Consider the following 20,835-nt stretch of genomic DNA (forward strand, 5'->3'; position numbering starts at 1 on the left):
CTAACTGTTTAAGTGTGTGTGTGTGTGTGTGTGTGTCCAACCACACCGATAAAGAGTCTTGCCTGGCTAAGACAACCTTGAAGATAGAGGCCTCTGTGTGTTGTCTGAGTTCTTGACCAATCCGGATCTTCCTAACCTATGCATTGACGTAATTAGCAACCTCTGTTAGAGTATAATTACTTGTGTTTTGAACATGTACGCAGAGCGGCCTACGAACTCCATCGAGAGTGTTGAAGCTGACTTCTGCTGATGAAACTGCAAACTATTTTCTTCAGTAAACATGACTTCGATTGATTGAATCTTTGACTCCTGGTTTTTGTTCATCATATCTGGTCCTTGTGTTTTTGCTGTAAAACTCCCCTTAGATCAGCACGATTGCTAATGTGATTCATTTTAGTTGAGTTACAATGTTGTCAGTGTTGTTTGTTTTTGCTTTATTTTACCAATGAAAATTCTACAGGTGTGTAAGGAAACCTAGATGCTAACCTGCATAATTTGTGTTCATATTTGTTAGTTCCTGAAGGTATCTTGAGTAAAACAGTGACAAATCAACATAGCACCTATAGAGGACCTGAACTGGAACAGATGTGAGTACCAAAGTTTGTTGCTCAGGCTGCTCCTGATAAATATTGTGAATGAATAAATGCATGCTAGAGGCTTTGGGTTTTATATATTTAAATGAATTATGAAACCATTATATTATCAATGAATTCTGTCAGTTTTAGACTCTCACAGTGACTTATTTGTTTCTCATATGATGCCTTTGTCAGAATTCAGTTCATCCTCCAACACTGTAAAATTACAGCCATCCAGAGAGCAGGAACAGACTGGTGAAAACAGTGCGACAATATGAAGACAATCGGAGGACAGATAGAAGAGAGAGGCTTCTGGGGGAGTAAAGTAGAGTTTATTTTAGCTGTGGCGGGAAATGTGGTCGGACTGGGAAACGTGTGGAGGTTTCCTTACCTCTGCTACAAGTACGGAGGAGGTACGAGGCAGCCTAAATACACACAGCGTTGGGCTTTTGTTTTGTTTTCCAGATTTCGTTATACTGTCATTGTATTGTACTATATTTGTATTGTAACAGCACACTCTCTTTCAGCATTCTGTCAGCGGTATTTTAATAATATATTCTTGTACTGGTGTGCTCTCAGGTGCGTTCCTGGTACCCTACCTGGTGTTTGCGGCTACTTGTGGGGTGCCTCTGTTCCTGCTCGAGTCAGTGATGGGACAGTACACACAGGAAGGAGGCATTACCTGCTGGCGTCGTCTTTGCCCACTGGCTGAGGGTGAGAGTCATAAAGGGGCAAAACTGCTTCCTAAAGGGACCTTTAACATTTTACAACATGTTCTTTTACTGTTTGTCAGGTATCGGCTATGCAGGGCAGGTCATTCAGGTCTACGGCTGCATGTATTTGCATGTCATTTTGGCCTGGGCGCTTTTCTACTTCATCTTCTCTTTCAGTTCCCAACTTCCATGGGCCAGCTGTGATAACGTGTGGAACACAGGTGATAATGTGCCCCACATATAAACAAATCTCACATTATATCTGACAACTACACTGTAATAAAAAGGTTTTGTTTTTTCCTTTGTCGTAGACAAGTGTGTAAACCTTGCTGCAGATAATCTGACTCGCAATTGGACAACATCAATTTCCTCAACCTCTGCGGCTACTGAGTTCTGGGAGTAAGCACAAATTATATATGTTTTTGCTGCTGACCTTCGATTGTCCAATTCAACCAAGCAAAACTTACTTCAGACTAATTAGTTACTTTTTTTAGGGAGTAATGCAATATTGCAATGCATTACTTTTTAAAAGTAACTTTCCCCAAAACCACATAGAAGTGTTAATAGAAAAATAAAATAAATGTGTGCACATGCAACCTAATGAGTCTTACCTTACTGTCTCTATTTATCATGTCAAATTTGACAGACGCAGAGTGCTGGCTCTCTCTGGGGGTATTGAGGAGGTCGGTAAGATAAACTGGGAGATTCTTCTGTGTCTCATTGCGATGTGGATCGTATGTTATTTCTGCATCTGGAAAGGAGTCAAATCTATGGGCAAGGTGTGTATGAGTGAAACTTTCTTGTGTCTGTTATTTTCCAAAGGTCAACAAATAGTTTTATTTGTTGACATCAAATTAAATGTCCCTTTCTTGTATTGTGCCTGTAGGTGGTGTATTTAACAGCTATACTTCCTTACGTGATGTTGCTGGTCTTGCTGGTTCGTGGTTTGACTCTTCCTGGAGCTCTGCAGGGGGTTGTGTTTTACCTGTACCCTCAAACGTCCCTTCTCTTTGACCCACAGGTAACCAGTGTTAGGCGTAACACATTACAAGTAACGCGAGTTATGTAATCAGATTACTTTTTTCAAGTAACTTGTAAAGTAATGCTTTACTTTTACATTTACAACAAATATACAAGTTACTTTTTCAAATAAGTTACTTTGTTTTCACTTTCTTACCTGCGTTCACTTTCTTACCTGTGTAAAGAAATAACATTATGTTCAGAGTTGTAGAGGCACTTCTTTTCAGTCTTAAGCTTATTAATTTTACTTTTGGTGTGAATGGGCCTTTACAGTTGCCCAAAATATATGTATATTTTGTTATTAAAAACAAATAAGCAAGCTCAGCTCATGTGACAAAAAACGTAATGCATTATCCATTAAGCATAACTAAGTAACACAATTAGTTATTTTATGGTGTAATGCAATATTGTAATGCATACTTTTGAAAAGTAACTTTCCCCAACACTAGCTGCATTTCCATTACAGATTTGCGGCAATCTTTGGTGCTATTTTATAAATGTCAATTAAAAAGTATTGCAAAATGACGGCGTTTCTATTAACTGATGTTATGCGACTGAAACGTAATTTTATCCTCTCGCGATAAGTCATGGCAATGGATTTATGTTGGTTTTTGGCTATATTTAATCGAATGTGACCAGTAAATGCAAAAAAATAAATAAAAATAAATAAAAACTTTTCCATTGCTGTTTTGTGAAATATTCCTTTTTTGAATTGCCTGATAAACCACCTCATGCGAACATAAACACTTTTTTGTGATATGATTTTGTGCGCAATTGACACGTTTCCATTAGGCGCATTTTCAATTCGCAATTTCAGTTTGCGTAATTTAAAGGGTAATGGAAACACAGCTACTGTAGGTAACACTAGGTGCGCTTCCATTACAGATTTGCACACAACTTTAGCAATATTTTATAAATGCTGATAAAAATGGTTGGGAAATGACAGCGTTTCCATTAACCAATATTATGCAACTAAAACTTAATTTTTTTAAGTCATGCCAATGGATGTTGGCAGGTTTATGTATGCCGCAGCCACCGCACTAGCCATTCATTTTAATCATAGGAGACCAAGACATGTATCTTTACAGAAGCAGTGTGGAGAGCCACTTTTGGGATGCTTGTGAAACTAAAATGAACTGTGAAGCTCCTGGTATAAACATAAGCTTTGACGTGAGTGGCCACGATCAGCTCCACAGACTTGTGCAGTATAAATAAGGGGTTATTCAAGCTTAAATGGAAAGGAAAGCCCCTTATTCAAGCATTGTGTACATTAAAGAATAATCATGTGGCTTTTACACATGCAAGGTGACCTGCAAATGTGAAAAAGCCATTTCCATTGGAGTTTTGCAATATTCCTTATGTGAAACTTTTTTTGCGATATATGGTTAGTTTGCATTAGGCGTATTTTTAATTTATCCTGCACAATTTGAAAGGTAATGGAAACGCAGATACTTTTTCCACATTAACACAAAGATTCTTTCTCTCTCGGCTTGCTCCCTTCAAATCAGGGGTCGCCACAGTGGAGTGATCCGCACAACCGATTTGGCACGTTTTTACGCCGGATGCCCTTCCTATTAACACAAAGAATCATTTTCAAAAATATAAAGTTTGTTATTTTTTATGTAATTAGAAACACTGTTTTCAAAAACTTAAACAGTATTATTGTATTGAAATTAGAGTGCTCTGTGTGTAGGTTTGGATGGAGGCCGGATCTCAGATCGTTTTCTCCTACAGTTTGTCTCTTGGCACTCTCACTGTATTGAGCAGTTACAATAGATACAACAACAACTGCTACAGGTTAGTATGACTACTTTTAATGAAATGAGCGTACATAAGAATAGGCTAACAATGAGTCCATTACCGCGGGATGTAGGGGTGCTGAGGGTGCTGCAGCACCCCCTGGCTCGGAGCTAAAGAAAAAATGGGGGTGCTGGGGGTGCGGTGCTAAAATACATGTAAAATGTAAAATTTGTAACAAAAAAGGACAAAAAATCTTTTTAGTAATTCGAATATTCATTCAAATTTATTGGAAATACAATACAATGACAATAATTGTCGCGTGACATCACCGCATCCGTCATTGAAGATTAAAAATACACCAATCAACACGGCGCAAAAACACATTTCCAAACAAAATAAAAATAGACTGAGACTTGAGCAGACAGATAATATTGGATAAGGAAGCAGATCTACCCCAAAATAAATAAGGTTTCTCTTTTTTTAAACGAATGCTTAATTTGTGGTTCACCGTTATTTTTTAATGAAAACACAGCAACGATAAAGACCAGCTCGTTTATTTTAAATGAAGAAATTAAAGGTTTATTAACAATAGTTATCTTGCTTTTGGATCCGCCACCAGTCATTTCGCATCATTCTGGTCACATATCACTCCTGCGGCTCAGAGCTGCTTGGAACAGACTCGCTGCGCTCCCTCAGATCTGTAGCCTCCCATGTTCAACTGAACTAAATTTATTTTATTTCTATAAAAAAAGCCACATTTACCATCTCTAATTCAGCGAGTATATCTTTGCACTTTTCAGAGCACCTTCACACTCAGTCAAATCCATTGTATGAGGTATGCCTTAATAAATTAAACTCCTTATTTAAATTTAAATTAATTAAATTAATTAAAATGCTGTGGTTTCCTCAAATTCATTCCACTTGGCTTATTCAGGGTCCATATCAATTAAACTCATTCCCGGTTTTCACTAGTCGGGAGTGCTGGGACACAGCAAAGTAAACAAAGCAGCGTAACTTCTGCTCAGATGCACCTCACCCTAGCTGATACTTTGTCAACTTTCCGATTATTTCATAAATTTTTATTAAAAACAAATGACTTTCCGCCCCCCACAAACTTTTTTTTCCTCTCAGCCCCCCCTGCTCAAAATACATTCCCGCGGCTATGAATGAGTCAGCAGTTAAGAATGAACTATATGTTGTGTACTATGTATACTATGAGGGATATTCTTGGAAAAACTTGTATACTGTTTCTTGTGACCCTCAGCCAACAGATACCAGACAGTAAATGAGTTTGTTGTATGTATATATGTTTATACTATCAATGTCTATCAGGGACTGCTTTTGGCTTTGCCTATTGAACAGCGGCACCAGTTTGGTGGCTGGTTTTGCTGTGTTCTCAGTGCTGGGCTTCATGGCCCTCAAACAGGGTGTCCCCATTGAGGAGGTGGCAGAATCAGGTACTGCAACATTTAAAACAAGGTGAAAAATGGTCAGAGAATGAACTATAGCAGTGTTTAACATGAGAGCTTTCTTTTTCAGGTCCAGGACTAGCGTTCATAGCGTATCCACAGGCTGTAGCCATGATGCCCTTCCCTCAGCTGTGGGCTGTTTGTTTCTTCATCATGATTATTTTGCTGGGGATAGACACACATGTAAGCTTATACTCACACTTACACATAAGCTGTTTTACCTTGAACTGAAAAATACGTAAAGACATCAGATGTTTACACTAAGTATTGAATTTAACATCTAAGTCTGAGTCTTTAAAAGGGGTCATGACATGACAAATCAAATGTGCCTTGATCTTTTGGCATATAAGAGGTCTTCTATTATAACATTCTGCAAGTTACATAGCTTAAAGTGTCCGCCTAGTTATAATCAAAGCATTTATTCAAACGGCTTGTTTAGATCTGAGGTGCAAGGTGGCGTCACCCGAGCACAAACATTTGCATAAACACTGCCTCCAGAGCAAGGCATCGACGAATAGACATTATCTCACCATAGGCCTGCCCACTGAGTTCAGTAGCTTAAAGGAGAGGTTCACTTCCAGAACAAAAATGTACAGATAATGTACAGGCAAGATATTAATTTTTTTCTTTCTTCAGTCGTAAAGAAATTATGTTTTTTGAGAAAGAAATTTCAGGAATTTTCTCCACATAGTGGACTTCTATGGTGCCCCCAAATTTGAACTTCAAAGGGCTCTAAATGATCCCAGCCGAGGAATAAGGGTCTTATCTAGCGAAACAATCGGTTATTTTTGAAGTTGGAGGAGACAATGAGATGGGAGTTTCTTCGACCTAACCAAACTGTCTTGGACCAGAATTTTTTTTTTTTTTTTTTTTAGAAAATAATAGATCGTTTTGCTAGATAACAACTTTCTTCCTCGGCTGGGATCATTTAGAGCCCAGATTTATTTTGGAAGTTCAAACTTGCGGGGGCCATAGAAGTCCACTATATGGAGAGAAATCCTGAAATGTTTTCCTCAAAAAACATAATTTCTTTATGACTGAAAAAAGAAAGACATGAACATCTTAGATGACAAGGGGGTGAGTAAATTATCTGTAAATTTTTGTTCTGAAAGTGAACAACTTCTTTAACGGCTGATCACTTGAATATGCTAAATGAAAGTGTCGCGTCACGTCAAAAGTAAATAGAAATTACAATCACTGCCGCTACCTTGTCTACACTGGATACAGTATACAGATGCGCGTTCACTTTCTGACAGAGTTCACGCACTTGAGTCTGTCAGTTGTACAAATGAAGTGAAAGGTTGTTCACTTTGACGACTTTGGGTTAAACAGCTTGTTCGCATCTTTATACAGATATCAGAAGTATCCCAGTGTAAGAAACAGTTGGATAGCTTATTTTTAATGGCATCCCGAATTATGTCAGATGATTGTTTAGACTTTGGAGTATGTTGTTGTTGTTTGGTTAATCGAGACACAGTGTTATGCAGAGTTCCCAAAGAAACATTTGTTGAAAGATAAGCAGTGGCCATTTACTGAGAAGCCTTAAAGAACCTGAGGGTTAGAATGAGGGTTAAAAATGACTTGATTAACATTATAAGTGAACTTATAAGTAAACCTCAAGGAAAATATTAAAATAATAATAAATAAAAGAATGGCATGACCCCTTCTATTTTTAGACTTGACTGTAGCCACATTTTGCAGAATTCTTACGCAAACAAATCACAGAGTTAGTTTTGCATTACAGGATGTTTCACCCACTAATGAAAATGATCATTTCTTTTATTCACCCATATGTCATTCCAAACCTGTATGCATTTTTTTTCTCTTAAAACAAAAACCAACATATTTGATCTTGTATTGTGTTCACAGTTCTCACATGCTTTTGTTGTGCTTTGCTTTAAAGTTTTTTTCAATGGAATGTATCATTACATCGGTGACGGACCTGTTCCCCACGGTGCTGCGCAGAACGGGACGGCGAGAGATTTTCCTTCTGTTATTCTGCCTCTTTTGCTTCGCGGGGCAACTCTTCTTGGTTACAGAGGTTAGAGAACAGCGTGTTTGTGTGTGGAAAATTACAATGAACAAAATAACACATATAGGTCACCCTAATTATGGGCTCGGGTCTTGCATCTGCAGGGCGGGATGTATATATTCCAGTTATTTGACACCTATGCCTGCAGTGGAGCTTGTCTTCTGTTTCTGTGCATATTTGAGTCTCTGGCCATGGGTTGGATCTTTGGTGAGTCACTTGACACACAAGCTCCCAAATGTACCTAAACATAAAAAGCCGACAGAATACAATGTCAGTATTGGAAAGCTAGTGATTTGTAATTTTGTTGTCTAACCAAAGGAGCCGAGAGAATGTTTGACGCCATTGAAGACATGACATCCTCACTACCCAACTACATGTTCATACTGTGCTGGAAATACCTGACGCCTCTCGGGTCCCTGGTGAATCCCTTTCATCTGTTTGAGTTTCACTGATGCTTCGATCAGTATTGTAACAAATATTGTTTGGTTGAGGAATTTCTCTACCATAACCACAAACCTTTTTCTTTCCCATCACGTCTCTTTGTCTTCGGTTCATTCTCAGGTGTGTTTTGTCTTCTCTCTGGTGGAGTACCAGCCCCTGACATTTAACCGTACATACGTGTACCCGGACTGGGCGTATGCACTAGCCTGGTTACTGGCCCTGTCCTCCATTCTGCTTGTGCCTGGATGGGTGATTGGCCGAATGTTAGCTGGGAAAGGAAGCCTGAAACAGGTGAGGATGAAAGTGTATATACTCAGCTATACTTAGATCTAATCTAAACAATAAGCCACTTCAGTGTCAACTTTGTTTGTGTCTCTTGACAGCGTTGGCTTCAACTGTGTAATCCAGACACAAACCTTCCACTCACCAATAAGGAACGGGCTGGAAAGAAGAAAAATGATTTGACCACACAGATGAATGAATTTGTCAGTTTGACTGCAGAGGAGCATGAAAATGAACACTAAAAGAAAAATGATAAAATATGAATGTCAGTCAGTCTTTTCATAACTATGGTTAACAGCAGTGTTGGGGGTAACGCAAGTTACGTAATAGTATTACTTTTTCCACATAACTAGTAAAGTAACGCATTACTTTTTAATTGTCAAGAAAATATCTGAGTTACTTTTCCCCCCATTTATTGATTAAAACCTCTCTAGTCCCCATGTTGAGAGAAATTGTGAGTAAGATGTTGCTTTAGTTCTAGAATAAATGTGAACATGCATTAATTCATCTCACTCACTAAAAAACAGATACAGTATTCCTCAAAATGAATAAAAACAGTGAAATTCAACACAAATCTGCAATATTCAAATATGTTAAATAATACAAATATCCTTTATGTATTTAATCCCATTTTATTAACCAATGTCTTTGCTGCCAACCTTCGATGATCCAATTCATCCATACTAATAAGCAAAAATTACTCAAGATAATCTAACATTTGTTTTCCTTTTTTAATTGCTGAAGAGTTGACATTTTTCTTCTGTGGTCTACTGTACAGACGTGAATTTACTTTTCTCTAAGCCTGAGGCTTTTGGTGTAAAAAGACTTTTACATTTGCCTAAAATAGAACTTTTTATATTAAAAACAAACAAGCAAGCCCTGGCTAGATTTAAAAAGTAACACAAAAGTAACGTAATGCATTACTTTCCATACAAAGTAAATAAGTAACGTAATTAGTTACTTTTTAGGGAGTAACTCAATATTGTAATGCATTACTTTTAAAAGTAACTTTCCGCAACACTTGCTAACAGTCATGAGGATCTAAAAAACCTGCATTAAAAAGGGACAATTTTTTCACCTCTAGCAACAGAAAGTATCTGCTCAATACTCAACCAAACAGATTGTTTTGTGACCTTCCCTGTGAATTATTTGTGGGAACTTTTCTGGCTCTTATCAGTAAATATTTCACTGTGCATAGAAAATGTCTGACTTTTTTGCATACTGTTCATTAAATAAATGAAAAGTAAAAAAAAGAAAAAAAGAAAAGATGTGCTTCTTCTAGAGTGGTGTTAAGTAACACCTGGGTGTGAAAACATTTTGCTGAAAAACCTTAAAAAATACACATCCTCTTTTGACAAATTGCTTGTGATTTTCCTCATTTGTATATTGCTTTAGGATATAAAGGTAAATGTAGATCTATGTGGGAATCCTCTACTATCCTTATTGCAAGCATACATTTCACCTCATTCTGTAGAGTTTGGCATCAGACCAACTTTTCTGTTTGATCCCTTTCTGTCCGGTTCTTTTCCCACCAGCAATTTTTTAATGCTGCCAGCCACTGCCAGCATGAGGTAAGGTTCATTAAAAATAAATAAATAAATACAATATTTAAAAAAAACAACCTTTCGGATCAGATTCAGAACGATGATCAAAATGTCAATGGAGTCGATTGCTTCTATCAACACCCCCAAACCTTGCACGGTCCTATACCACTTTCTGAACCGTCATTTAGTTTGGTAATTTTAGGCCGTTTTCATAATGATTTTTTTAATGAGTGCGTTATTTTATGTATTCATCTGCTTACATACATTAGGCCTATCGCTTGTTTCTGCTTCTTCTTCACCATGTTGTTATCCAGAGGCTTAAAGGGATAGTTCACCCAAAAATGAAAATTTGATGTTTATCTGCTTACCCCCAGATTGTTGTACCTCCTGATTGTTCAAACCGATTTAAAGCTAGAAGATTACATTTCATTACATTGCTTGCGCGAACTCATCCGGGATTGTTTTTTAACACCGATTTCCCCTTCCGTGTAACAAGCCGGATGAAAAGCTCGTGCTCATGACAGTTGGACGTGGCTGTGTATCAAAGGTAAAAAATGATATAAATACTGGTGGTGAGTTTCTCACAAAAACTGATCGTTTCGTGTCTTAGGACATCAATGTATCGCCACGAGCCGCAGGGTGTAATTTGGATTTGTCTGTGCTTGTTTTTTGTTACTTTCAAAGGTTTGGTGCCCATCCACTGCCATTATATGACTAACAGACTGCAACGGTTTGAGTTAAAAGTCTTCGTTTGTGTTCTACTGAGGAAACAAAGTCACCTACATCTTGGATCCCCTGGGGGTAAGCAGATAAAAATCTAATGTTAATATTTGGGTGAACTATCCCTTTAAAACTCTTTCAAAATAAGCATAATAGCGCCTCCTAGCGTACATCAGTGAAAACACAGAAAGCCGGAAAATTCTGTCAGAATTAATCTCTCACAGCTGCCTTGTCATAAAAGTTAATAAAATGTGACATAACTGTTACTCAACAGGTGAGCAGAGCAGGTTGCATGTTTAAAACGGTCAAACTGAATGCCTACCACAGATCAATTCAGGTCCCCTGAAGTGCCTTAAACCATTTTACTTTTTATGTACTTTTTGTGAGACTGAAACTGAAACAGGAAAACGGGGTAGACCATAAAGTAGCCAATAGCGTTTCATTTATATATCTGCCAGAGTCATAGAGCTCGGTAAAGCAAAATACAGCCACAGTCTAATAGATTACCCATAGATTTGGTATGAAACTTTTACTTAAAACAGTGATCATAATCATGCTGATGCTGTGTAGTTTTAAGTGTTTATTATATGCCGACTCGAGACACTTGCTATCTGGACCTGAGCCGAAGTCCGTAGAGTAACGTGTGCGCGCTGCCGTGATCTATATAATGTTCTCTATTATAGATAAGTGCATTTTCCCCAATCAAAAGCAAATTTGCACTGTCTGAATCGTTCCCTATCACCTACATTATGCACTACTACATGTCATTTACCATACAGAAATATTGAGAGGGTGCTCGCTGCAGAGCCATATGTGTGGAGCTGAAGCTCCAGCACCCCCTTGCTGGAGGTAATGGGTGGAGATAGACACCTAACCACACCCTAACCCTACCCCTTACCCTATCCCTAACCTTAACTCCACCAATTTGTTCACTTAGAGGTGGAGCTGGACATCAAGGGAGTTGGAGCTGGAGGCCATTTGGCTCTGCAGTGAGCAGTACTTGGAAATATTAGCTCTGTGAACAAGTGACTGATTTTAGCTGCAGCTTTAATGTCTATTTAGCGTAGGGGGTGGGATGCTTCAGATTCTAGGGAGCATTTGATTGGACAGAACGTTTGATGAGAAGCTGAAGTGCAGGGTGATCAAAATTGTTGATTCATATTGGAGGAAGTAAGAGACAGTAAGTTTTGATTGCTTATATCATATAAATGCTAAATTTGTTGTTGTTTTGGAGCACACTAGATAACCTTAAGGCTGGCATATGCAAAAAAAAAAAAGCCAAAAAACTTTCACTTTGATTTCATGGGGACCTATTTTTGTATCAACAACAACAACAAACAGAAGCACATGATTGCGTTGTCCTGCTGAAAAAAACAAAAAAAAAACAAAACAATGGAATCCGTAACATAATGGTTCCCACTATAAATATCATTACAAACACTGCATACCATCAATTACAAGTTGTTTCCTGTAGTATGTTTTTGGATTTATTTTTATAATTTTAAACAGGATCACTTTATTGACCATATAGAGACTGTAGTTGTAAAACAAATCATGTGACAAACACATTTCACCAAACAGAATTGCAAATGTTCGCTAATAATCGTTAACACAGATTGTGAGTAGATTAAAAGTAGAGTTTTTGTTTGTTTTTATAGCTATCTAGCAAATTGAACCCATTACTTTCTGTGTTGTGTGAATTTAGTTTGACTACTGTAAGGATATTAAGTGCCTCAGATAACTTAATACTAAATTCCCCTTACCATTAGGCTCCGTTGTTGGCCTTAACTGTCATAGTACCTTATGATTTTCACCTAACAGCTGACAAATTTGGCCTTGAAAAAGTAAAACCATCTACATAAATGGCAAACAGCAGTAGGAGGTCTTATCATAATCTGTTTATTTGTTTATCCAATCAATTCTGAGAGTCTTGGTTCTAAAATCAATGAATATGCATAACAAGAAGATTATATAAACTGTGTATCTGACCAATAAACTGTAAAGCAAACCACTGTGTGTGTCCGCACAAGAAGGATCTGAAGCAGAATGGATGGAAAAACAGAGCAAAGTTTGTAGCAAACCTTATCTGAAATTAGATTTTTCTTAGCCCAGATATGCTGACAGACAGTTTTTTGTTTAAATGTCTATTGCAAAAACTAACCTTGTTGTTAATTTAGCTTTTTTTTTTTTTTGTAAATATTCATTTTGGTGGTCCTCAAATCTGATTACACAGTGTTTGATCTAAACCTCACAGTAGAAGTAGTTTAATGACTAGATGTTTTGCAGCTAATTCAGCTGTGAATTGTGTTCCTGCTTCTGCTGTTTTCAGTATTTCCAGCAAGAAAAGAATCATGTTATTTCTGTGGTCTCTGCTTTTTCTTCTTGCTTCAGAACAACATCAAACCCTGTTTGGTTAGTAAACCTTTTTTTTTTTTTTTTTTGAAAGAAAAAGTAAAATACATTGTTTGCAGAAGTTTTATTTGAAGAATTTTCATGAGTTTCATAAAATCTTGCAGCAGAGAGTTCAAGAAATTAGAATTAATTTAACTTTTGTGTAACTTTTGTAACACTGGGTCCTGCTGTCATTTACATTTACTTCTCTAAAATATTACATGATAGTGCTAGACTATTGGCTGGCCTCCGGTGTTTCACCTGATTTTGTTGATTTCAAATGTATGAATCAGGGTGGAAATGATTGACTGATTTCATCCGAAACCATACAATAAAAACTGCAGAAAAGTCACGTAAAGTCAGTCTTATGAAAATTTTCAAGAAAATTAAATCAAAGCAAAATAACTTGTGGTATCATAGTTTCATTGTCTATCAAACTAAATTATTTTTAAACTCTCTGTGGTTAAAGATCGCAACAGTACGGTCTGTCTCATTTTTCTTGATGACCACATTAAAAAAAAAAAAAAAAATTAACAAATGCATATTTGCAATAAAGATTTTCACTATGATGTCTTTAAATTTTGTTTTTTAAAGTTTACGTAATGCAAATATAAGTATAAAAATACATCTTGAAAGGGTTTTATGAACAAATTAATTTATAATGTCTTGATTTGCTTACAGGTCAGATCATTAGGTCATTGACATTAAGTTTTGTGTATGCAAATATAATTTTTCTCACACTTTTCTTCAACCATCTGCTTGCACTGAAGCACTAAGTTTCAACAGTGTCATAATCTATTATTAGCATCTTTTTTGTTTCATAATCGAGATTATGCCATTTTGATAAGTGGAAATTAGACCTATATATATCAAATATTTGGAGCAGATATTTAGAAATATGTTATTTAAATCATTTCAAAGAAATTGTATGGGGAATTAAATCTTGTATTTAATTGTCTTCTAGTGTATTTGATGAAGCTCTGCTCTTCTGAAGTGTAGATTATTTCGGAATCATAGTGATGTCTGTAATGGTGACTCATTTCTGTCTTTGAAGTGATGTCCACTCCTCTTGAAATATGTATGCAGGCTCTCAATAGCTTCCTGTTTTGTGATTCTATCCCATTCCCATAGTGTATTACAATTAGTTCGTTTACTGTATTTATTTTCTAGATCTTTCTGGAATCGGCACACAAACCACTTCCAGTAGGGCAGATCAGAGTGGACAGGGGTGATGCTCCAGTCTGCATAAACTCCTCCTGCACTCTTGTAGTTGCGATATGAAAACATTCTGTTGTTTACTACAAAATTACAACAACTTGACACTAAATCTGTGCAAGTTTCACTACAGAGTGTTAATGTATTCGTGTAATATAAGCCATGAACTCCATTCACCCTGTGAAAAGGAGTACTGTGATCTTCCTGATGGTTTTCTTTGTCATTTGTGCAGGTGGCTTTACAGAACGGACACTGAACCCAGCAGCACTGAGAGAAGTGATCAATCAGAGTCTCATCTGGTCTGATCTTGGGGTTCAAACATTCATTGTTTAACTCTCTGCTTATGTCAGACATTATAGCAGTTAGTTCTTGTCTTATCACATCTTCTAGGAAGTTGAAATCATTGACATCATAATGTTTCACTCCCATGAGGTCTTTTTCAGAGAAGATCAGCTCATCTGAGAGCTGCTGTGTGAAACTCTTCAACCACAAACCAGCATCTCCACTGTTGACTTGAACATGTTCAGTAGATTCATGAGCTGCTTTCATGATCTTCTGCTGCAGGAGTTCAATGTTCTCCTTCATCTTGGGTAAAACACTGAAACTGAACTTCTGAGCGATGTAGAGACTGACCTCTTTTCTGATGAAACCATTGAAGTGATCTCTGGGATTATTAATGTAGTTCATGTATTTGTCAAAATCTTCCTCTTCTGCCAGTGTCTTCAGGATTTGTTTCTCCAGATTTGATCTGTTTCCATTCAGAGATTCACAGTTAGATCTTACTTCTTCTGCCAGATCTCTGGCAGTCTTCTCATAGACACGCTGTTCAATGGGCTCTTTAAGTTTCTGACAGATGATTTCACCAAAAATGACAGCTGATGTTGCTTTATGACACTGTTTCTGGAAAATACTATAGTATTCGTCTCTCTTCTTCTCAGCATAGAGATCAGGGTCATTGGCTTCCATGAACAGTCTGTGCTGTTGAGTAAAACTATTTTTTGCTCTGTTACAGATGGAATAAACCAAATCCACAAAGAATTCTTCCTGAAACGTATATTTCTTACATTGTCTATGATGTTCTTTTGCTCTCTTCTTGATGTAATCTGTGAGTTGTTCAATGTAGCTAATGTTGTAGCCATTCTCTGAAATCTTAAATGACTGAATCATTGTGTCTGTTTTCTGGACAACATCTTTGACAAATGATCTTATTTGTTCTTCATCTTCTGGACTAAGAGTTGACTTCTTTGCATCTTGTTTTAAAGACTTTATAAAATTTACATATTTAGAGTAATTTGGCACAGCAAGAATATCATTGTACTTGTTGCCCTGTTTGCAGCAACCGAGAACCTTTGTTACATCATTCAATATGTCAGTATCTATGATGATCTTCACACTCTGTTCCCAAATCAAATCAAGCTCCTGCTTTATTGTTTCTTCATCATTTGCTTTGTCTTTGAGTTTTAAGGCAAGTTCTTTGCTCTTTTCATAGAGAGTGCATTGAAGTTGTTTCCTCTCTTCATCCTTTTTCTTAAGGTCTCGATGCAGAACAATCTCATTTATTTTCTCTTTTGCTTCTCTCACAATGTTATCCTGAAGAGCTTTGATTTTTGTTTCATAGGATGTTTTCCACTGACTCAGTATTTTTGCATATGTGTCTTTCTCAAAAAATTCTGACATTGATTTTTTCACTTTTTCACTTGTCCTGTTCAGTTCTCTGTGGAGATCAGTTTCCTTAACTTCAGAAATGGCTTCATTTTTTATTTCGTTGTGAAGTCTGTTTTCAGTTTCCATCATGGCATTGTGAAGACTCGAGGACCACTTGTTGTATTCAGTTTGCAGTTTTCTGTGGGCTGCAGTCTTCAGAGAATTTGTGAAGCTAGAGACAAATTGTTCCTTCAGTAAAGCCTCCCAGAGGTCTTTAATATGATCTTTGAGGTGTGTCAGACTAATTCCATGTGATTTTAAAGCATGAGACCTAACAGTTTTCTTTAGTTCTTGAATATTCTCACAGTAGTTTGGGTTTGGTGGTGCCATAGGTGGGTTTCCCTCCCAGAGCTGAGCAAAATACTTCACATCATTCTGAACATCAAATCTAATGACATCACTGAATCGTTCTTCATCACAGCCTTCCTCTTCCGCTGAAAGTTTTGTCATTTCATCCAGTGTCTCCTGCAGTTGTCTCCTTCCCTCCATGTTTTTCTGTCCAGCTGTCATGCCGGTAATGTTTTGATGCACAAACACACAGCTAGGATTCAGTTTGACCTTCTTCATCCTCATGAAGGCCTGAACAACAATCTGAAGAGTGTCCTGCATCTCAGATAGGTTTTCTCCAAAGATGTTAATCAACGTCAGATTTGCAAGACCAATAACAAATGTGGCCAATTCATTGTCATGATGTCTTGTTGATCTTCCAGCCAGTTCTAGAGCACGAAGACCCTCAGTATCAACAACCAGAATATAGTCAAAGTTCATCTGTGTTTTCATCTCGTCTGACACTTTGACCAGCTGCATGAAAGCTCCTCTGGTGCACCTGCCAGCACTGACGGCAAACTGGAGTCCAAACATGGCATTCAGCATGGTGGATTTCCCAGAGCTCTGAACTCCTAAAACTGACAGCACAAAGACTCTCTGGTCTCCCAGTTTCTGGATGAGTTCATCTAGAACAGCAGAGATCCAGATCACAGGAACATGAGCAACATCTCCATCCATCAGCTCCAGTGGAAATCCAGAGATCATCATCTCTGCTGCAAAACTCGGGAGAGAAGAGAAGTGAACCTGCAGGTCTTTCTTGTTCTTGTTCACAGATGAACATGATTCATAGATCTGACCGATCTCCCTCAAGATGTGCTCCAAACCAAAGGTTGCAGCTTGAAGTTCCTCAGATATTCTCTGAAGTTCAGTTTGTTCAGTTTTAAGTTGTTCTGACTTATCATTATTCTCTTTCAGTTTTAAGACTGTTGACCATTTTACATCATACTTGTGGTGAAGAGCAGAAAGATCAGCTGATGTATATTCATCCAGGATAATTCTGAGCCATTTGAGGAAAAACATCTTCTGATGTTGATCATATGAATTAATTTCTTTAATGAAGCACTTTATGAAGTCACTGATGTGACATTCATGCTGCTGGTGACGGATTTCTATGTTTTTTCTACTTTCTGTATCATCTGCTCGAGGTCGATGTAGTTCTTTGTTCTTCTGACTCCACTGATGCCACAGTTTCCCCTGATGAGGCAGAAATAATTCTTTTATTTCTCTTAGATCATTCTTCACCAGTAAACCCATCATCTGCTGTGCTGCTTCTCTTCCTCTCCTGCAGTCATCATCATCTTCCTCATCTACTCTGATGTCTGAGTGTTTGGACAAATCTTTAAGTCTGAAAGTCGAGGATGATTGTGAGAGACTATCTGTTATAGCTTTTCTGAGTTCTTCAGATACATCTGACTGATTTCTGTTTTTCAGACCAATTTTGAATTTCTCTTTCCTTATCTCAATGAAAGCAGATTCATCTTCAGTAAAAAGGAAAATGAGTGGCTTTCTATCATTGAACAGGTTTTGTATTATTGATGCACATCTATCATTCTTGTCCAGTCGTGGTAGAAGAACAACATTGACTGAAGCCATTTCAGTGAGGATCTGCAGCTGTTTCTCATGGTCTCCTGCATCACCGTGTAGATTACAGAACGCAACACAGTCATTGAATTTATCATCATGTTTCCCAGAGGGGCAGAACCAGGCGATCTCCACCACTCCATCCATCAGGACTCTGGTTCTGCTGCTGCCTGGACAGTTCCTGTGGAAGAACGTGTTGTGTTTCTCATTGATCAGACTGTTCATCAGCTGAGACTTGGATGAAGACACAGAGCCAAACCTGAAGAAAGACACCATTGGAGTTTCTGCCTTGTAGATCGGCTGGGTTTGACTGATGATTTCATTGTTGGTGTTTCTCATCTTCCAGCTCTTGTTGATTTGTCTGAATGTCCAGAGAGGAAACTCAATCTGTCGTGTGAATGGATCAGGAACAAGCAGAGGCAGAGCGTACTGACACTGGGACAGTTTAGTCACCATCAGCTGCTTAAGAAAACTATCAGCACAATGAAACACAGCCATCTGAACATCCATCGGGTGAATCTGATCAGATTGACTTGTTTTTTCTTCAAATAAGCCAATGTCTTTTTGATGTGTGTGATAATGTTCATTGGGATCTTTAACACAAATGTATCTTGCTCTGTAGTTCATCATCAGTAGTTCTTGTATGAAAGTCTGAATCAGCTCTTTTTCAGCACAAGACTCAAGGATCCTTAATGAATGTTCAGTTATCTGAAGAACATCTGCAAGTTTAATTCTATTGAGGAGCCTGATTTCAATATGAAGTCTGTGAAATAGATGATTCAGTGTTTGTCCTCCAGCTATTGCCATGTTTTTCATTTCCCCTTTCTCTCTTTCATACTCCAACTGTCTTCTCTTTAGTTCATCTTCATGATGTTCTTCAAGGAGCTTCAGTTTCTCATCAGAGGTCTTTTGTTGATCTTCTCTCATGTTTCGTTCTTCTTTCAGTCTCTTCTCTAAATCTTGTAGTTGTCCTTGACTCTCTATTTCTATGCTCTCTTTCTCTCTGATTATTCCGTCTATTTCACTCTTGAGTCTCTGAATCTCCTCATCTGCAATCCTTTTTTCTTTCTCTCTCCTTTTATCTTCCTCTTCTTCTCTTCTAGTCTTTTCCTCTTGTTTCTGTCTCTCCCATTCCTCTCGTTGTCTCTTCATCTCATCTCTCATCTGCATGTCCGTTTCTGTCAAATTTCTTTTATATTGTTCTTCTCTCTCAAGGAATTCCTTTTCTTTTCTCATTTTCTCTTTTTCATATTTTTGTCTTTCTCCTCTTTTTTCAAAATTATCTCTTCACATTTAGATTGAAGATCTTCTTTCTCTCTTTCGATTCTCTCTTTCTCTTGTTTCAGTTTCTGATTAAATTCATCACAAACTCTCTGTTCTTTCTCTCTTCTTTTCTCATCCTCTTCTCTTCTTGTTTTTTCCGCTTGTTTCTGTTTCTCCCCTTCCTCTCGTTCTCTCTTTATCTGCTCACGTATCTTTTCCTCACTCTCTTCTTTCTCTTTTATTAGTGTTTTGTATTGTTCTTCTCTCTCAACAAACTCTTCCTCTCTTTTCTTCCTCTCTGTTTCATGATTTTCTCTTTCATTCTTTATTTTATTTATTAATCTCTCTGTTTCAGTCTCATTTTCAGTCCTAAGTTTTTCTTTATCTTTTTTTATGTTGTCATTTTCTTTCCTCATTTCCTCTATTTCGTGTCTAAATGTTTCTCGTTCTCGTCTCATCTCGTCTCGTATCTCTCTCTGGTGTTTCTCTTGTTCTGTTATTTCTCTTTTCAGTTCATCTTCTCTTTTCTTTCTCTCTTTGTCTTGATTCAGTCGTTCTTCCTCCATCATCATCCTTATTCTCTCATTCTCTTCTTCATGTTTTTTCATCAGTTCTTCTCTTTCCTTCTTCATTTTCTCCATCAGGATCTTCATCTTGTTTTCTTCTGCTTCATGTTTAGATTGAAGATCTTCTTTCTCTTTTTCCATTCTTTCTCTCTCTTGCTTCAGTTTCTGATTATATTCATCAAAAACTCTCTGTTCTTTCTCTATTCTCTTCTCATCCTCTTCTTCTCTTCTCGTCTTTTCCGCTTGTTTCTGTTTCTCCCATTCCTCTCGTTCTCTCTTTGTCTGTTCATGCATCTTTTCCTCACTCTCTTCTTTCTCTTTCATTAGTGTTTTGTACCGTTCTTCTTTCTCATTAAACACTTCTTCTCTTTTCTTCCTCTCTGTTTCATGATTCTCTCTTTCATTCTTTATTTTACTTAATAATCTGTCTATTTCAATCTCATTTTCAGCCCTAAGTTTTTCTTTTTCTGTTTTTATTTTATCGTTTTCTTTCCTCATTTCCTCTATTTCATATCTAAATGTCTCTCTCATCTTGTCTCGTATCTCTTTTTGATGTTTCTCTTGTTCTCTTATTTCTCTTTCCAGTTCTTCTTCTTTACTCTTTCTGTCTTTGTCATTATTCTGTCGTTCTTCTTCCATCATCATCTTCATTCTCTCTTTCTCTTCTTCTAGTTTCTTCATATCTTCTTCTCTTTCTTTGAGTCTCTCCATCAGGATCTTCATCTGTTGTTCTTGTTTTTCTCTTTCCATCTGTCTGAACATCTTACACGAGTAGAAACTCCCTCCGTTTGCTTTCACCATGTTGTCTATCTTCTCCAGTAGATCAGACACCTGTGTTCGGTCTCCAGTCTGATTATTATTGAACACATGATATCTGTTTCCACACGCTTCAATCAGTTTTCTATGATGGCTACAAGACCTTCGCCGAGCAGCTTGGTGAGAAGATGACAACAGTTGGTGTGATTATTCGCAAATGGAAGAAACACAAAATAACAATCAATAATCAATTTTCCTCAGTCTGTGGCTCCATGCAAGATCTCACCTCGTGGAGTTTCAATGATCATGAGGACAGTGAGGAATCAGCCCTACACTTCTACACTGGAGGATGTTGTCAATGATCTCAAGGCAGCTGGGACCATAGTCACCAAGAAAACAATTGGCAACACACTACGCCGTGAAGAACTGTAATCCCGCAGCACCTGCAAGGTCCCCCTGCTCAAGAAAGCATGTGTACAGGACCATATGAAGTTTG

General features: G+C 37.5%; 2 protein-coding genes across 2 annotated transcripts; one reads left to right on the forward strand and one right to left on the reverse strand.

The window, feature by feature from the left end:
- The first annotated feature begins 849 nt into the window (after window positions 1–849).
- LOC141319766 (sodium- and chloride-dependent GABA transporter 2-like) lies at window positions 850–8,514 on the forward strand. The gene is made up of 14 exons (XM_073833271.1): window positions 850–988; window positions 1,155–1,289; window positions 1,369–1,509; window positions 1,600–1,687; window positions 1,935–2,067; window positions 2,175–2,309; window positions 4,002–4,105; window positions 5,381–5,505; window positions 5,588–5,700; window positions 7,421–7,558; window positions 7,654–7,756; window positions 7,868–7,968; window positions 8,111–8,281; window positions 8,374–8,514. Exons 1-14 carry the CDS (start codon window positions 850–852, stop codon window positions 8,512–8,514), a joined length of 1,767 nt encoding a protein of 588 aa, XP_073689372.1.
- A 5,424-nt stretch (window positions 8,515–13,938) lies between these two features.
- LOC141319782 (interferon-induced very large GTPase 1-like) lies at window positions 13,939–20,456 on the reverse strand. Its single transcript, XM_073833272.1, has 2 exons — window positions 19,827–20,456; window positions 13,939–18,528 (listed from the first exon to the last, which is right to left on the reverse strand). The coding sequence occupies exons 1-2, from the start codon at window positions 20,382–20,384 to the stop codon at window positions 13,939–13,941; spliced, it is 5,148 nt and encodes a 1,715-aa protein (XP_073689373.1). The 5' UTR covers window positions 20,385–20,456.
- Window positions 20,457–20,835: the final 379 nt, after the last annotated feature.

Source organism: Garra rufa, chromosome 1 (genome assembly GCF_049309525.1).
Source record: "Garra rufa chromosome 1, GarRuf1.0, whole genome shotgun sequence".
NCBI lineage: Eukaryota > Metazoa > Chordata > Actinopteri > Cypriniformes > Cyprinidae > Garra > Garra rufa.

Bases quoted from the DNA above. Each gene is read 5' to 3' on its own strand.
- LOC141319782 (XM_073833272.1), bottom strand. From the start codon at position 20,384: ATGGTGAAAGCAAACGGAGGGAGTTTCTACTCGTGTAAGATGTTCAGA. The intron at 18,529-19,826 runs GCGGAAAAGACG...ACACTGAATCAT, and splicing joins AATGGGAGAAACAGAAACAA to CTATTTCACAGACTTCATAT.
- LOC141319766 (XM_073833271.1), top strand. From the start codon at position 850: ATGAAGACAATCGGAGGACAGATAGAAGAGAGAGGCTTCTGGGGGAGT. The intron at 2,310-4,001 runs GTAACCAGTGTT...CTCTGTGTGTAG, and splicing joins CCCTTCTCTTTGACCCACAG to GTTTGGATGGAGGCCGGATC. The intron at 7,559-7,653 runs GTTAGAGAACAG...TTGCATCTGCAG, and splicing joins AACTCTTCTTGGTTACAGAG to GGCGGGATGTATATATTCCA.